The sequence below is a fragment of the Apostichopus japonicus genome, chromosome 21 (genome assembly GCF_037975245.1).
Source record: "Apostichopus japonicus isolate 1M-3 chromosome 21, ASM3797524v1, whole genome shotgun sequence".
Taxonomy (NCBI): Eukaryota; Metazoa; Echinodermata; class Holothuroidea; order Aspidochirotida; family Stichopodidae; genus Apostichopus; species Apostichopus japonicus.
The window spans coordinates 13,774,759-13,792,640 of NC_092581.1; the positions used below are offsets into that span (position 1 = coordinate 13,774,759).

General features: G+C 36.7%; 1 protein-coding gene across 2 annotated transcripts in view; it reads left to right on the plus strand.

Annotated features, from left to right (window-relative positions):
• Positions 1-17,882, plus strand: part of LOC139963062 (dystrophin-like) — a 237,055-nt gene that overhangs the window by 184,976 nt on the left and 34,197 nt on the right. For both annotated transcript variants that reach the window (XM_071963541.1, XM_071963540.1), the window contains exon 36: positions 4,244-4,636. In XM_071963541.1, the coding sequence (XP_071819642.1) occupies positions 4,244-4,636 (393 nt within the window). The remainder of the gene's footprint in view (positions 1-4,243; positions 4,637-17,882) is intronic.

A 17,882-nucleotide genomic window follows, 5' to 3' on the forward strand; every position in this document is an offset into this window, starting at 1 on the left:
GGTTGAGATGGAAGGAAAAATATAACTCAAGAGAAAGTATAATATAAACATTGTAAATTGCTCTCTTCTAACAAAGTTACCAGATGTAATTTGATATAATTTGGATCAGATATTTACATTATAAATCTTAAATGTAAACATAGAACGTATTAAATTTGCTTTGAAGGTTTTCTCGTCTTTGGTTTCCAAGGAAAATGATGGACTAGTATACAGCAACCGGGAAGTGCAAAAAAAAAATGATTCCCTTATTTTGGGAGAGGTGACGGAAAAATTTGTTCTGGTAGTAAGTGAAGACAGCTTTTTTTAAAGTTGGTTTTGGTATAATTTTGGATGCCATTCAATACTAGACCCCTGTCCCCTTCTCCCCTTTCCCCAATCTCCTTTAACAGTCTTTTTCATCAGATTCACTTGTGTCAGTTTCATTTCAAATATTAAACTAAACATTGCAAGCATTTTAAGAGTTGATAAAGGTGATAAGTGCTAACATGAAAAATTTCTGGGAGACAAAATATTAAAAGCAGCTTTCTAGAGTTGGATGTGATATTATTTTTAGATGCTGTTCAATAGTAGACCCATGACCCCCCGACCTCTTCCCTCCCCTTGCTCTGCTCCCCTTTAACAATGTTTTCATCAGATTAACCTGTCACTTTCATTGCAAAATTTAAATATTTAATTTTAAAAGCTGAAAGTGTTATAAATTCGTTCAACATGATATATAGTACTAACATGAAAAAATACACAGCACACCAGGGACACAATAAAGTTGGACCAATAATTAGCTCGGTTTTAATACTGGTTAAAACAATGACTATAGTACCTGGTTGTAACCTATTTATACTGATTGCAGCAGTCATGCAATACAAGCCTTCCTTTTACTTTTCGCTTTCACAGGTCTAACAGTACAACTAGGTGCAAATGACATTATGTATATTGCTACAGTATATTGTCATAGGTAAATACTGTATAATTACTTGACGTGACCTTTAACCTTAGGAAGAGGGTGGCAGCCTGGAAAGAATTTAGAGCACTCTCTCGTGAGGTTCAATATATGACCTAGGATCAAACTCCCCCTCTCTCTCCCCCCCCTTGCCCCCCCAGAGTGATTATAAATTATATTAGATGAATGCACAGTTAGCCCATAAGCGAGTTCAGGTTCAGTTAATTTCCCTTTGCTCATTCAACAGAACACATGTATGCAGATCGACGGACAAATGTCTGTTAATGAAACTGTCACAGTTAGCCAAGTAGGAACTTGAGGAGGGGGGGGGGGGGGTTGGGTTGGGACATGCCAATTATGTGTGGAAGGCATATAGAAGGTCAGAATTGGGTGGGGGGAGGGAGGTGAGAAATGGGGGTTAGGATGGAGAGTTTTGCTTATTTAAATACCATATGTAAAATAAATTCACCATGACCTTCAAAGTGTACATATATGAAGTGGTGTTTTTCCTTGCTTCCTTGCAAACTACGGAGTTTAACTATATAGGTATGGATTTGAATGTTGACCCACCTACAGTAATTGCTTTAAGTATCAATCCTTATTGATGCTCCATGGTGCTATTTTATGTAAATCAGATCAGTTTACTTTTGATACTTTTTGCCTTTTTTCCTGGTATATGATGGGGTGGGGGGGGGGGGGTATAACCTAAACTCATTGTGCACTTGAAAACTGTATGTTGTTAAGCTCTTGTGGAGCCGGACATAATTATTCCAACAGCTCTCCCTCCATACCATCCCCTGCACGTTCCACCACCTGCCCCATATCACCCCCTGCCCCATACCACCCCTACCCCATACTTTCCCGTACCACCCCCTGCCCCGTACCACCCCCTGCCCCGTACTGCCCCGTACCACCCCTGCCTTGTACCACCCCCTGCCCCATACCACCCCTTCCCCATACCACCCTGTCTCATTCCTCACTGTATAAACCATATCTATACAGGTTCCTTGAAGAGTATTTATTACATTTTGACTGAAATCATTACTAGAGCACCACAGTTCATTTGTGTCAGATAACTTTTCAACTTCCATGTTATATTATATGACAAAAGCAACAAATTTTTAGGCATCTTTGGGGATTTAAAATTTTACAAAAAAAAATGTTAACAGCCTGTTAGTAGAATCATTATGGTATTCAACCCTCCAAATTTTTAGGACGCTTTTTTTTTTTTTTATTTCTCTTCTTCTTGTGTTGGAATATATTGTAGTACGCATTTATTGTCATGTGACATGGAAACGCTGGATTTTTCTCTGATTAGTATTACGAAACGCATTGTAGCGTCCACCCTGGCAGACAATATTTAATCAATTCTCGGCTCGGGTTTAGCTGATTAGCCTCTCCCATGGGCACAGAGTGTTGCCTTTCCCAGTGAGGATGTTAGGCATCGCAATTAGGTATGTTTCACTCATGTGGCTTTTAGAGAAAATCCAATCGCCTTTTGGATATAAATCAACTGGCGCATGAAAATAAGGGATATGGGTGGAAAGAGATACTCGTACCGCTTGCCTTGTGACAAATCAATTAAGGCCGACCCGTTTTTGCAGCTCTATCAAATCTCTGTTTCTCGCAAAATATATCACGAAGACCCGTGGCAAGTGCCGTAAGTTGTTGATTTTTGGTATTTGTTCCCCCCAACTATGGCAACACAGATATTACTCTCATAGACAGAACATTACATGCACAACTTCCCACCCTACTTTTGTCATTTTATCATTTTATCAATATAGTCATAAATATTATTGACATGTTAGGATAAAAGGCAGGGGGGGGGGGGGAGAGATGTTTGGCAAACTTAAGGATTGAACGAAGTCTGATAGCTCTTATGAATCATATCTAATCGGAGACAGGTATTTGTATATTATGAGATATATAATGAATTGATCACATAAAAGAGATTACTTAAAGAAGATTACCCTGGAAACGTTTCTTTTAAGTCATGTTTTTCTTGTTCAGGAAGAGAATTTCCTTAGAGAGGGAGAGAGAGCAAGACAGATCTTAGAGAGAAACAGAGAAAAGAAACTCTCACATTTAAGAGAACTTCAATCTCATCTCCAAGGCAATCAATTTATGTCTTATTTCATTATGGAAAAAAAAAAGAAATGGGCAGGTTTTGGAAGAAGATATTTCTAAAAGAGTCTATTAGACTTTCCCTTTTTTACTTTAGTCATGTAATCCATTTAAATCTTTAATTTTCAAAATAGGACAGTATTTTCTTCAGGCAAAATAATTCATAATTTTTTCTATGATAAATGTTACAATGATGAATGTGTGAAGAGATACGTTGTGTGTATGTATCTATGCAGATGGCACGTGCATACACCATTTATTCCTCTAAACTTGCTAAAAGATCTTGAAGAAGAAAAAAAAAGGAAAATATTTGAATTTATTGCAACTGTTTGTCAAAGTTGTGTGGAATATGCCTCGTTTTCAACATGGCAACAGTACAGATTAAAATTCTAAGAGATTAAACTTTGCAAATGCTTTTAATGTCCCGTTTCAGCTTTGCTTAGTGTGACTTACTTCAAGTCCTATAGTTCTGTTCCACAAATTTGACAAAACTGATTTTTTTTGGGGGGGGGGGGGTGAAGAAGAAAAAATTGACTTTGCTAGTAACCTAGATACACATTCTAGGTTATTTATGTAGATTTAGTCTCTCTACTTACAGTAAGTGATAATGTTTTAATTTGATTGAGTTTTTAGGTAAAAGCCAATACTTTGGGTGGCTTTCAGTGGTGCTGATTAACGAGAGTAAACTAAGGAGGCCTGATATGTCTTGTGGGTATATATGAAAGTATACTCAGTTGTTGACACTAAGGAGGCTGATTCTCTTGTTCAATGTCAAAGTGGGTCCTTTAGTGACATAAATATAGGGGGCCTTTATTGAACACAGCTGTTGCACTTATTTGGAAGAATTGTCAGCAAACCCCAACCTCCCTCCCCCCCCCCGGAAGGTAAAGCATAAATCTTTTTAAGCTATTCGTAATTGTTGGTTGCAATGGATCTTAGCATCGTGTCAGATCATGCAGAAAAAGATATAGATGCAAGTACAGAGCCAAAAATAATTAAGTATTGAGAATACATTGTCAAATGAGACCCCTTAGCGACTCTAGAACAATGCAATTCTTAAGTAGCTGAATAACAATCTTTGACTTAATACTTTTCAGTCCTTACCACTTCTTCAAGTAAGTCAACATATAGGAAAAGGAGAAGAAATTACGGTTATCGTTAATTCATCTCGTTTTCCAGGCTTTACAGCGAGAACTAGAAAAGAAGAAGACTGACTACGATGGCCTTCAGAAGAGTGGCGATGACCTCAGCAGCAAGGGAGGGCGACCGGTGGTGGAGCCAACGTGGTTGGAGTTGACACGCCGATGGCACGAGATTGAGACACGGTTCCTACAGTATCGTAGACCGGTCGCAGAAGATGTCATCGTGGAAGAGTCGGTGGTGGACGTGCAGGCCAATTTTTCGTTGGAAAATTCGGTCCTGTCCACGGAGACGACCGATACCGTCAACCAATACGTCCATGATTTGGAAGCGCTTAAGGATGCCATTCTTCGCCTGGCGGAGGTCTTGAAGTCGCCTCAACTTAACGGAAGCGCTTTTGACAACTTTTCGGAACAGGAGGACAAGTTAAAGGTAGGTTAAAAGGTTTCTTCACCCTCTGTCCGAAGAATAACTATAGATTTCAACAACACATGTGCCACCGTCCGTTCCGTCTCCACATACCATCACTCTGTCTCTCTCCCCATCCCCCTCTACCCCCCAATCTTTCCTTTTCTCCAGGTCTTCAACCCCACCCGTCGTCATTTCACCTGCGCGACCATATAATCGTGTATTTTGCTTGAGTGATTCTCGCATGAGGACAATACACCGATCTCCCCCCTCAGGTCTGACTTGTACAAACAGAGACCCTGCATTGACATGTCTGTTTCCAGTACAAAGATGTGATTAAATTTGATTGCTCCGTTCGATATTATCACGATGGACAGTTTCTGTGATGAGGGAGAGCTGCCTGTCTCTCCCATGGGAGAATCTGTTGGTTGTTAAGTGATGTCACACACCAGAAGATCATTTAATTAATGGCCGGTCAGTCAGAATTCCTTTACCAGGGAGTAACATCCGAGCACAGAGGGGAATTGTTGTCAAACTTGTTATAACCATCACTCTTCCTTGAGTTTCATTAGATGTCTGTAATGAAATTTACAGCAAAATAAAAATCTATAGTTTTCAATTTTAAGGGGTTGTTCCACGCTCATCATTCTGAGAATAGAGGAAATACGTCCAAACTGATTTATGTTTTTTACTAATATATATATATATATTGAATGGTACTTTTAAAGGTAGGACATGCGTAGTTCTAAATCCCTCCAGTCATCAACAGGGCAGATTTGGAAGTGAATGCCTCTTCGTAGCCTCCCACTTGGAATAAAATTCGCTTTCAATCAGAGAGGTTATAGGCAGAATAAAACTCTGTCTTATTTTTGTTCTTCTTCATTGTACATCATCTTCGGTGTCTATGTACCCGTCAGTCACTTTGCCAGGCATCTCTCATGATTTGATTATCTTCTTTAGATCAGGTCTTATTATTAAAGTTTTATTGAAAGAGAAGAGAGCACCCCCGGAGAGATAACAAGTTGTTAACTATCACTTCTTGCCCTTCTGAAATACCGTTAGTTGCTAAGTTCAATTCACATTTGTGTATATGGCCTGCTTTGAAAACACTGGCATGTTAAATTTCTGCCTCAGTGTAAAAATTTCCTGTTAAGCAAAGGAAATATAATATTGTTGTCTCTGTTAAATTATTATTCGACAACATGTCGATCATTATTACTTTCTGATAAATGTGGATGTCAGATATTGGAGGTTTAGACTTTATCTCAATGTTTACAGCAAAATACCTTAAAGCTCTTTCACACCTCATTTACATAGGCCTTTCCCAATTTGCATATAACACCCACAGGTGAGAGGGATAGGTGAGATGGAGGGGGGGGGGGGCAACTGATTCACATCAAGGGTTTAGGCTAGCACTGGTCAGCAGATTTTACCTCATGATGCAGGAAGAAATACTGCCTCATATTGAATAAAGTTATTTTGAGTAAATATAGGTAGCCTTAGTGTACCCGGTAAAAGTCGATAAAAGTTGCCAGTTTGTTTCATTTGAGCAGCAACAACTATACTTTTAGACTTGAAGCATGTTGGAGGGGCAGCCCAGTACAAAAAAATGAAAAAAGGAAAAGAATAATACCACCTGAAAACAACCCTTTAGAGGTATAATTAATGCAAAGCGTATTTTTATGAACAAAAGAACATGCTTTCTTTGGATATATATCCATCACAAAGAACATTAAGGATATTTATGAGTGAAAGTGTGGATGATTGGGTGACCCACAGCTCTTAAATAAAGTAAATACCTTAATCTGACAAAATTTTAAGAATTTTTAATTTTTTTAATAAAAAGGGATCGCCACCAACTAAGGACTTGCTAGCTCAGTGTGTAGAGTACTGGGCTTGTATCTCAGAGGTCACTGGTTCAAATCCCCTTTTAGCCATAAATTTCTTTGCTTTTTTTCAATATTTTAATAAACAATAAGAAACATATATATATCTATATCAATTAAACACATGAGATCGGTTGTTCAAGAGTGTGTTGTCTGTAGAAAGCTTTTCATATACTCTGGTAATTAGGTATGCCGTGCAGGAGAAGTATGCCTGTTATTATTGGATGGGTTTCGTGCAGTGATCTCTGGTCACGTTGATTAGTCCTTGCCGCGGGGGGTATTACGTTAACAGCCAATCACCTTATTAATCGATGGAGACGTTGATAACCGATCAGAAAGTACATTGACTTGGTAATAGAGCTAGAACAATTGCTGTTACATCTTAAAGCCAGTGTTGTCGAAAAATCCTCAGACTCTTTATTTATTTTTTTTCATATTGACATGTGTTTGTTTTCATAAGGTTTATTATTAAACTTGCAATACTTCAAAATTAACATGATTTGGATGCATCGTGTGTGAATGTGTGATGAAAATCAGCTACTTTTGACGTGAACAATAGTATACTAAGCATTGCCCTGCAATCATTTATAGTGGCTATATCTGCACATAGCCTAGATTGCTTATATATATATATGAATCATGTAAATCTTTTATTTCCATGTATCCAGTCCATTTATTCAGTCCATTATCATTTACTGTTTGAGGATAAAATGCCAGTTAGAATTCAATCCTTGTGGACAAGAAGAAAGACTTGATAGGATCAGTACAGTCCCAACCACCACCCCACAACCACCACCCACAACCACCACCCCACAACCACCACCCCCAACCACCACCCAACCTTAAAGACGATGGAGCAAACTTGCGAATGACATTGTGAAAACGACCAGCACCCAGCCAAAAGTTATCTGTAGCAAACCCATGTTTTATTTTCTTGCAAAGTGACAAAATATCTGTGCATGGGCTAGCTGCGTAGGATGCGTCCGTTGTAGATCGCTCAGAGCTAGATATCAGCTTAGCCTGGATTCGACATTCCCTATTTCTGGTTTAATGATATTACCATCTGCTATAATCTCATCAGCTCTTCGCTTAATTTACTTTTAAGCCATTCAACCCCCTCGGCCCTCGTGCTGCCTCCATGTAAACAAGGAAATTTTGCGAATGAATTTGAAATAAAATGTATATACACTTACAAGGAAAAGGGTGATGAGAATGTATTTCCGTTGGTCAGAGATACTTTTTTCCCATCTTGCTCTTTATAAATCAGTTAGGACGATTTGGCCTTGCTTCTGGACATTCACAGACCTGTACAATATATATATATGTAGTGTAATATTTTAATTTGATTAAATTTGAAGTGGATAGTACTCGTGGACTCGGAATTGGAAGAGTAAAGAAAAGAAAACGATAAAATAAAAAGACAGATAGAAACGTACTTGAGGGAGGCAGGAAAATGGACGGAATTATTTGAAGGAAATGTTGATTAAACCTAAAGATCTGAAAACAACAGTTTGCATTTTGACCATTTCATAGTTTGCAGAAAATCTCTGAAAGTACCTAGTAGTTGTAAAAAGTTGATTGCAATTTTATAAAGATGTGACTTTAACACTCTTAAAGGAGGACTGTAGGCAAAAATTAAATTCAAAAAAATTATTTTGCTGTGGGCTTTTAAAAACAACAATGCTATGATTAGTTCAGGTCATATTTTATATTTGGGAAATGACTCTTTAACAATCTGAGTCACATGCAGTCTCTGCAAAAACATGAGACTTAATGTCCTTGAATAACCTGTTTAATATGTATGAAAAATTTGGCACAAAATGGTGTTCAAAGTCTTTCAAGGATCCTATGTTACTGTACGATTGTGAAAGAATAAACTTTTGATTGAGTTGAATTTATAAAATTTCATGATTTTATATTAATATTTAAGTATGAACTGAGGAACCGACACTCTTCATCAATTTAAACTTAAAGGATCGTTCCAGACATTAACATGTGAAATATCTTGAACAATAGACTAGAGGTATAGAGACATATTTCAAGCAATCTTTTTTTTGTTGGTTAAAGACATATCAAGGCTAAAATTCTGCCTTAGTGCATGTTTTAACACAAATATGTTTTAATTAGTATCTTGTAATATTATTCCATTTCAACAAATCTGTCCCCCAGCCACTTTGTTGAGCGTTGTTGCTGAAGCAAACTCTTTCTTCAGATGTCAACACAATCGTTGATTATACTGAAATATTTAAGTTGTGACAACATTTGTGGCATGGAAAATATGTGTAAAATTCAATCAAGATACTGTGTTTAAGTAAATATGAGCAAAAAAGAAGAAAAAAAATTACATTTGTACGAAATTAATTACTACTTGATGCCATCAGGATATCATGTCATAATGGTGTAAGCATTATTCTTGAAGCTGCTTCTCGTCAAATCCTGATTCTTGCTTTAAGCCTACATAAATACTAACATACATACTGGAAAGTGGAAACTATATATATTTTTAATAAACAAGTTTTTTTATTTATGTAGGGTATGGTTGAGTGTAGGGTTGGTTCATGCACAAAGATGGCAAATCTGATATCTCTGCCTCCACACCCCCCCCACCTCCAGGCACCCTCCTCCCCCCCACCACTACACAGAATGCAATTCATACAAGAGACGGAGAAAGACTGTTAAGTCATATAGTCATTAAATGGTAAACTTCTTGACCAACTGGCAACATAACTTGGGTTACCTCTGAGGGGAAATGTGAACAAACAAAAAATAAATAAAAAAGTAAAATTAAATAAAACAACTTCCATCTTTTCTTCTTCAGTATAGTGTAGGAAAATATAAGATATGCGTTTTCCATAAATTGCTAAACTGGTTTCTCATCATCAAACCCGGACTCCTAAGTTTAAGCCTGCATACATGGCCTGCACTTATTCATGGCTGTACGGTTCACGCACACACAAATGAGAGACTGATATTCTGTCTACCTGGGAGAGAGAGATAAAATTAAAGTATAGTATTACTCAGTCTGTAGTCTAGCTCTCTCCGCTCGGTATATATCATTGGTCGGTCGGTGTTAGTGTGCAATTACCTGTGTCTGGGATTGGTTCATGGAGCAAAGGGTATTTCTACAAATTAAATTACTGGTCAAGTTGCAACCATAGTCCTTTTTAAAAGCACATGGTGTCTTTACTTTTGCCTGGAGTGCACACTAGCTGAGCTATTTATCAAAATTGACTTCAAATGGACCAGAAAAATATTCGAAAGTGGAAAATGAAACTAGATAGTCAGTCTCTCTGACTGAAGACGTGGGCATTATTTCGTAGAGCTTCTGCAGTTGGGTGGAAAGGACAATAATTTCAGGGTTTTTTTCTGGATCATATTTATATTAGTTCTTGGAAATTGTGATTACATCAGTGGATTAAACCACCTGAAGCCACTGATTGGGATAATATATATCGATGCGAATTATGCACAGTAAGCTGTGAGTATTCACACACAGGACGACAAAATGTGTGTGTTTATTTTTCTTATCTTTATTTTAATTTGATTTTTGTCATTTGTTTAACACATCAGTTTAGTATAAAGAGGTCAGTATTCTTATTGATCAAGTATTTCATGGTTGTAAGCATACATATTTAAGGGAATAACATACAAAGTTTCAGAATGTTACCATAGTAACTGTATGGTATTTTAAACAGCCAATTTTTATCCCGGGTGAAGTTGGTCAATTTTGACACTATTCAGTATTTTTACGATGCCATAACAAGGCATATCATCCATACGCTTGACCACGCCAGCCTCATTTCGAGTAACGTCAAATTCCAATTTGTGGTACGTTTTATGTAGTAACGGTAATACGGATGGGTCTTTTAAGAACCTTTTATTTTTCATTGAACAAACATGAATATAATTAATGGTATTGTTTTATTTTGTGAAGATAGCTATTGAAGAGACTCATTTGATTACTCAATTTTCTAGCTTTGGTAACTTAGCAACCAAATACAGACAGCTGACCAGAATGTTGCTCGGTGCTACTCAAAAGTTAGCTTCTAATATGGAACTGTCACATTGCAGTAGGTCCATGATATTTGTCTCTTCCAATAGTACCTAATACTTTATTTATACAACTCGAAACAAACTTTTTGTCTCCTGATTTATGAGTGACAATATGCAGTTAAGGTTTAAATCTCATGCAGAGTTCTTCCTTCATAAAGTAGAGATCTGTCATTTGTTCATTTGATAATGTAAATAAATAGCAGAAAATGTTGTGATTGATGGTCGGAAGTATGCTAGACTGCATGACATATAAATAGTCTATAGTCAACTTCCTTGATAATCTTTAAATGTTTAACTTTTGTAAATACCAAATGTGATAAAAAGAAATGAGAGGAAATTATGGCTGTGGGAAAGGGCAGAATTGTAATAAATGAATGACTTCTTTTATTTTTATTAGGAAAGTATATCATAGAAAATTTAAGTAATCAACACAATGTTGCCGTTATCAGGGTTTGCTTGCTATTATAAAAAAAAAATTATTTCAGGGATTTTTTTACTGATTTGAACCTGTCAATTCTTTAAGCTGTGTGTTGAGTTGAATTACTGTATTTGTTATTTGCTTAATTGTTCTTTCCAAGCCATTTTGTAAGTTCATTGAGGTTTAATAAGTGGATACAAAACTTGTTGAAGCAGCGTGATTGATAAGGCATCCTCTCTTCTCTTTGCAAGAGTGACAAAGCAACAAAATGAAACAACAGAGCTCGTATGTGATGATGTGTAATCAATCTTTAAGAACAATTGTCTGTTGTATGAAAAGCCTTGTTTAACAAGCCTTCAAATTATTAATTTTGTCTTTGTTGGATATGACTTGATATGATTGTGAAAGATAATATGACTGTCAATTATCTTTGATATCTGATGTTTCTGTAGTTTAGACCAACTCCCTTCTCTCCCAACCCTCTCCCTACCAACCCGCTCCTTCCCAGCCCCCCCCCCCACCACCCGACGCTTGGATCAAGCGTCACTCCTGAGGATGTTCAGCATTTGTTTTCTACTCAGACTATTCACTTTTCTGTCTAAATATCACATGACTTTGAGATAGAACCAAAATACGACAACTGAAATGTCAAAAAATGTTGTACAGATTTTTAAAATAATTTCTACCATAGTTTTCCCTAAATTTATAAACCTATGTCGGTCTTTCTTTCTTTCTTTCTTTCGTTCGTTCGTTCGTTCGTTCGTTCGTTCGTTCGTTCGTTCGTTCGTTCGTCCGTCCGTCCGTCTGTCCTTTCGCTCTTTCTTTGTTAAAATTTCTTTAATTATTAAAATTTCTTTCTTTCTTAAAATTTCTTTCTTAAAATTTCTTTCTTAAAATTTCTTTCTTAAAATTTCTTTCTTAAAATTCCTCAGTGTGTGTCTTTGGTAGAAAACTTTTAGTTAAAGGAACTCTTTTGGTTATGCCTAATGTGAACCATGTGATCATTTTTGTAGCGATGAGCCAACAATTTTTTTACAGAAAGAAAACATAAGTTGCGTGTTAAACATCAAGGCTGATCGTGATTCTTCAGACCTTTTGCATTCCATATCATGGAAGCCTTTGTGCTTTACTTATGCCTCAGGGTCTTATCCCTGGGAGAGAGTGACTTGTAAAAACATTTAACAAAGAATAGCGGCAATGTTCTAGGTTCAAGTTAGATAAACAGAGAACATGAAGCTATGAATATGACTTTTTGGTATATATCACATTATTACCACATTCGTTGGCCATGTTTTACGATGTACTTTCATTATTACAAAGTGCATTCATGGTGCATTTGGATCTGCCAAACTTATGCTGCCCATACTGGACTGTTAAAAGAACAGTATCTGTTAAATTATTTGAAAATGTAATTTATGTTTCTGTAATCCACCTGATTTGTATCAGGAACAATGAATTTCGGTCAAAAATGTCAAAGGTTCACCAGTAAAAGTGTTTTTAACTGTTCCAAAACCACGATTGAAGAACTATGGTTACAGAAGCTTCCAATACTCTGGGTCTTATCTCTGGAACAAGTTACCAGATCACATTCGAACATGCTATAAACTTTCTACTTTCAAAAGTCTACTTAAGACCCATTTTTTCACTTGTTCTTTTGTAAATTAATTTACTTTCTTTGTAAAGCGCTTTGAGCAGTAACTTTTGTTACTGATTTGGCGCTATATAAGTCTCATTTATCATTATGATTATTATAAAAGAAATTACAGACATACAAACATTAAACGTGTCAGACATAAAATGTTTCCTGTATTCTGCCAAACAGGATTTAGAACTTGATAGTAACGATTGTTAGACTGACCATTTTTCCAAAACACTGAAGTCTTTTGTAATTTTAAAGCTCTTCCCATTGGCATATCTCGATAGATTGGGTTATAGCCATTTTGGTTAATTAATTATCCAATATTTACATTGAAAATATCTACATCTGCGTGTTTTAACTATATACAGCCATTCTTGTTAGTGTACTACTTGGTTAACTATTATTTAATAATCTTTACATTTTACGTTCTTGAACTTCCTTCCAAGTTCCATCTATTCGATGTTGCTGCGGTGTTTGTGCATTTTAACATATATATTTATCATCCAATTCCTATTCATCCAACATTTGTTGTTTCTCATAAAACTCGGTAAGCTAGGCTTCCTAATTTGCACTCTGAAAAATCCCGAGCACGAATTTGACCTTGCCAAAAGCAGAGAGGGGCAAAGTCTGTACACGTTTGTTACGAATTTAAGCAACTAGCACAACTGACACTGTTCAAGACGCGCAAATTTGGTGTAATAGCGAAAAATTAAAAGGAATGTCAGGGCTCGGATACGAAGCGTGTTTTCTTGGATTAATATTTCTACTGAGTACACACTTTTCCTGACTCCTGAGAATTCACTTTTTTGCAGGAATATTCTTTAAAATTCTCACAGATGGTAAAACTTGTTACCAATGTTTATTTCCAAAGGTGAGAGTCTATTTAATTGTTTGTAATTCTTTACTGTTGAAGCAGCAGACAAAATCAATGGTGCATTTACTTCAACGAAGCATATGTTGCTAATAATTCATCAACATATTGTTGTATCAATGTTGTAACAGATTTTGTTAAATGCTGCAGGAAAAGTCAATTTAGTTTAATTGAAAAGAAAGATTTTAATTGTCTTACCATTAAGTATCAACATTGAGGATGAAGAGAAGCTGTTCTCAATCTCTCCTTATGCTTGTTATGTTTTTGGTCAAAAAATAAAATGAATGGAAGTCAAGATGTGCTAATTTTAACTGTATATAAAACATATTGTATCAAGAAAATTTATATCCAGGACACCGTTTGATTCAATATTTGTTGTTTGAATGTATACTGCCTACACAACTCAGCATGAGCAGTGTGTTGAAGTTTGAAACAAAAACTGCTACCGACCTAACTAAACAGACAAAGTTAAATACATGACCCAGAGAACTGTGTGCATATTGTTTGTTACATCCAACTATCGTGGTCCCGATCAGTTTTGATAAAGAGATTTTTAATGCCGATATAAAACTTTGTCTTTGGCTCATGGTTAAGAAATATGTTCATCTTATATGACAATTAAGACAAATTCTTGTGATTGGTAATAGAGGTTGACACCGTTTGCGAGTACTAGTCCTGCCAAAAAGTTTCTTCGATCTGACTATTGAACTATTGACTCTTGTCAAAAACATCGGTCTCAAATTGGAGATATATGGTAGGTACATAAAGTATGTATGGCTATGGCTTATTGACAGGTAGTCAGTGATGTGATAAAATTAATTTGACTTGTGTTGAGACACTCTCCCAAATGTGATGGTTTTCCTGACAAACCACAAGACTTTCTGGACATCCTGATCTGATGAAGAATTATTGGTGGGTAGAGAAGGGGATGTACTGTACTCTCCCCCATCTCTCATGGTGATGCCCCTGTTTCTTCCATATTTGTTGACGGTACTAATGACCTTTATGAAAGCTGAGATGGATGAACACAAGTGCTTATACTCTTGGTGAACGTCATTCAGAGTGGGGCGGACAAGTAGGGGGAAGTGGAAGGGGCAAGGAGAAAAATAGGGGAAGGGGGACATATAGGGGCAGGGGGAAAAGTAGGGGGCAGGGGGACAAGCAGGGGGCAGGGGGACAAGCGGGGGGACAAGTGGGGGGCAGGGGGACAAGTAGGGGGCAGGGGGACAAGTAGGGACAGGAGACAAGTGGGGGACAGGGAGACAAGTGGGGGACAGGGAGACAAGTGGGGGAGAGGGAGACAAGTGAGGAGGAATGAGAGAAGATCAGTGATCTAGAATTTGTTTTCACAGTTTTATAGGACTGCACAAGTTATTGTGGAAATTTTTACTTTGTTTTTACACCATTGTCTGAATGGTCATATGCATATTTCAACAAATTTTAAGATACCTCACTTTATGTAGATTTAAGTTTAATTGAAATTGTTCCCATTTCTGAGGATAATTTTGCCAGTAGTGCTTTTAAAGAGATCAAGTAATATTTCATAATCAAGTAATCTTGCTAACTTATATTGCTACCCCCCTAGTTTGAAAGTGGTTTTTATGTCACAAATTGCTCTATTAATTCAGATCTGACATTTTTGCTTTGCAAGATGACCCCACTTAAGGAGGTAGCTATGTCATTAAATTTCTATTACTAATAAGGAAATATATGCTGCCAAGCAAGGCAGATTGTCGGACAAACATATATTTGATCCAAAGCTTTACAGGTGATACGTAAAGTTGTGCTCGTCCTTTGAGCTTCGGTATTAAATCGCTGTCTTCGCAAATTGGTCATTTAATTTTACCAAAATTACCAAGTATTACCCTGAATAATTTAAATAAGATGCCCACCTAGATTTTTCTGCCAATTGAAGGTTTTTGAGTGAGTTATAATATTTGATTTTCAACACTTAGTTTGTCGCCCTGACACATTTCAGATCATTAGAGGACAGCACATATAAATTGAATGTACTCATTAAAAAATGTCGTTAGAAATCACGAACCCCATTGGCTTTCCGCTTTTTTTTTGTTTTTTTTTCCACTTCTTTTTTCTGTTATAATTTCATAATTTCTCGATACCACAAATTCACAAAGAAAACTGAAAATAGAATAAAGACTTCATTTTTAAAGATTTAAAATTATTCTTGATTCTGCCATCTTCAGGGAGTACATACATGTACTCTCAACTATGCTATGAAAACTCCAGAATTTCAAAACAAAATCCCAGATATTAAAAGCAACCATACTGAGAGTGAGCCTTCATATGTTATCGATATAAGCAAATCCAAAAACAAAAATACATGCTGCCCTTTGAAGAGTGCAAAAACTCATCAGAATGATGAAAGGGAACAATGAGCTTAACCGAGCTGATAAAATGAATCAAATTACCCAAAAATTGATGGTAGATGTAGCACATTTGGTGTTGAATTTGGCTCAGAGGGATAGAAAGGGTGCTAAATTCCAAACATTTGATTGCTAGGGCTAAGATATCAGATATATATATATATAATGGAAAAGACAGAAAAATTAGGCTAATATGCATCTACTGGTTAATATATATCATTGATCTAAAAATTCTGTAATACCTTTTTATCTGCACTTTTCAACTGTGCTAAGAAACGAAAATATACGTTTATGTGGAGAGAAGTGAACATGATCCTGAGGTTGGTGGTGACGTTAAAGCAGAAAGAAGTTTATATTGGTTGATGGGTACCATGGTGAATTCATTGACAGGTCATGTGATTTGTTTACCTGGGTTACTATGACAACATTAGGAATGCAAGTTAGGTTAAATTGTCAAAAATGTGTAAATATCACAGCAAATGTTTCAAAGACTGGTTAAAAAGAAATGCTCAAAATGTGTAGTTTATTAAAATGCTGTGGCATTTTTAGCACGTCTAGCAAACTTAGGGTCACAGGTTTTAATAGTATGTGTTATGTTACAGTGCAGGGGTTTTCAAAATGGCAGTCTGTGGGCCACATCTGGCCCTCGGAAGATTTCTTTCCAGCCTTTGAAAAGAAAGAAATGTTGCAAATAATGGGATGTGTATGGGGGTTTGTAATTCCGTAGGCTTGAGTACCCTACCAGCTTAACCTGCACAAATATATAGAACGATTTTGATTCTGTCTGACCCTTTGCTCCAACCATTATTTATCTCTGGCCCTCTAGAAAGTCACTTCAGAAACCTGGGCAGGTTTATACAGGGATGTAAGTCTTCCGTATTTTTACGGAAATCCTTTTTTTTTTTTTTATTCCAATAAAGTTCCACAAAATTGTTCGAATATCAAAGACACAACGCGGCAAAAATGCCTGGCCCGTTGCAGCAAGCTAACTTCAATTTTCACTCATCGATCACTCAAAATACCATTTCCAGTTTCGCATCATCACATTGCACTGTACAACATTGTGCCATGTGAATATCGTTGCGTACGTGCGAACTTCAAATCGCTATAGCTCATTTCTGTCGTTGAAAAACCTTGCCTAATTCATGTTGATTGGACTGCTAATTAATATCTTCGTAACTGCTGGTGCTCGACATAAGTTTTGGAATTAACGCTTGTGATATTTGTGAGCGGCGGAAATCTACGGGATACGCATATGAAAGTCGATATTTGTGATCGCATTCGAATGTGAGACTGTTTTTTATTCCGTAGTTCGCTGCGACGTATTCGTAACTTTGAGCTAGCCTAACATAACGATAGTGTGTAAGTAGTAAGAACTAGGGGTAGGATGTGTTAGCGCTAATACTTCTAAGCTAGCCTAACATACAGTAACGATAGTGTGTAAGTAGTCAGAGCTAGGAGTAGGATGTGTTAGGACGGCATTCACCTGGGGTCTCCGAATATTTTTCCGTTTTTTTTTTTTTGGCTGCACTTACATCCCTGTTTATAGTAGCTGTGCGGAGGGGGAAGTGCCTGTCCTGTGGTTCCAGAGTTAAATAACAGTTACGAAAGTCAACAATTTGTTATTAACTTTGAAGTAACCTCGATATCTGTGTCCTTAAATTTAGTGTTCATCAAAAAGAAGATGGTGTCAGTGATCAGTAAGGGTTCACTTCACGTTTGGTCTTAAAAAAAGACTTCACACTCGATCTTTTAAAAGTCTTATTCTGTGATCGATATATAGTCTGCTCAATGTCTGTCCTTATGCTTGCTTTAGTTCCTTTGAGAAAAAAAGCAACTTTCGAAATTAAGGGTCCTTTGTAGACAAACTTACTTTGCAATTGAATTAAGCATAACTGAAAATGATAACGGTGGGGGAAAAAAAATTGATTTGATAAACATGCATAGTTTAGCCTAACCAGCTCTGTAACAATTTTTAAAGGCCAAAGATGAGGAAAGGATATTGTCTGTATGCCAAGA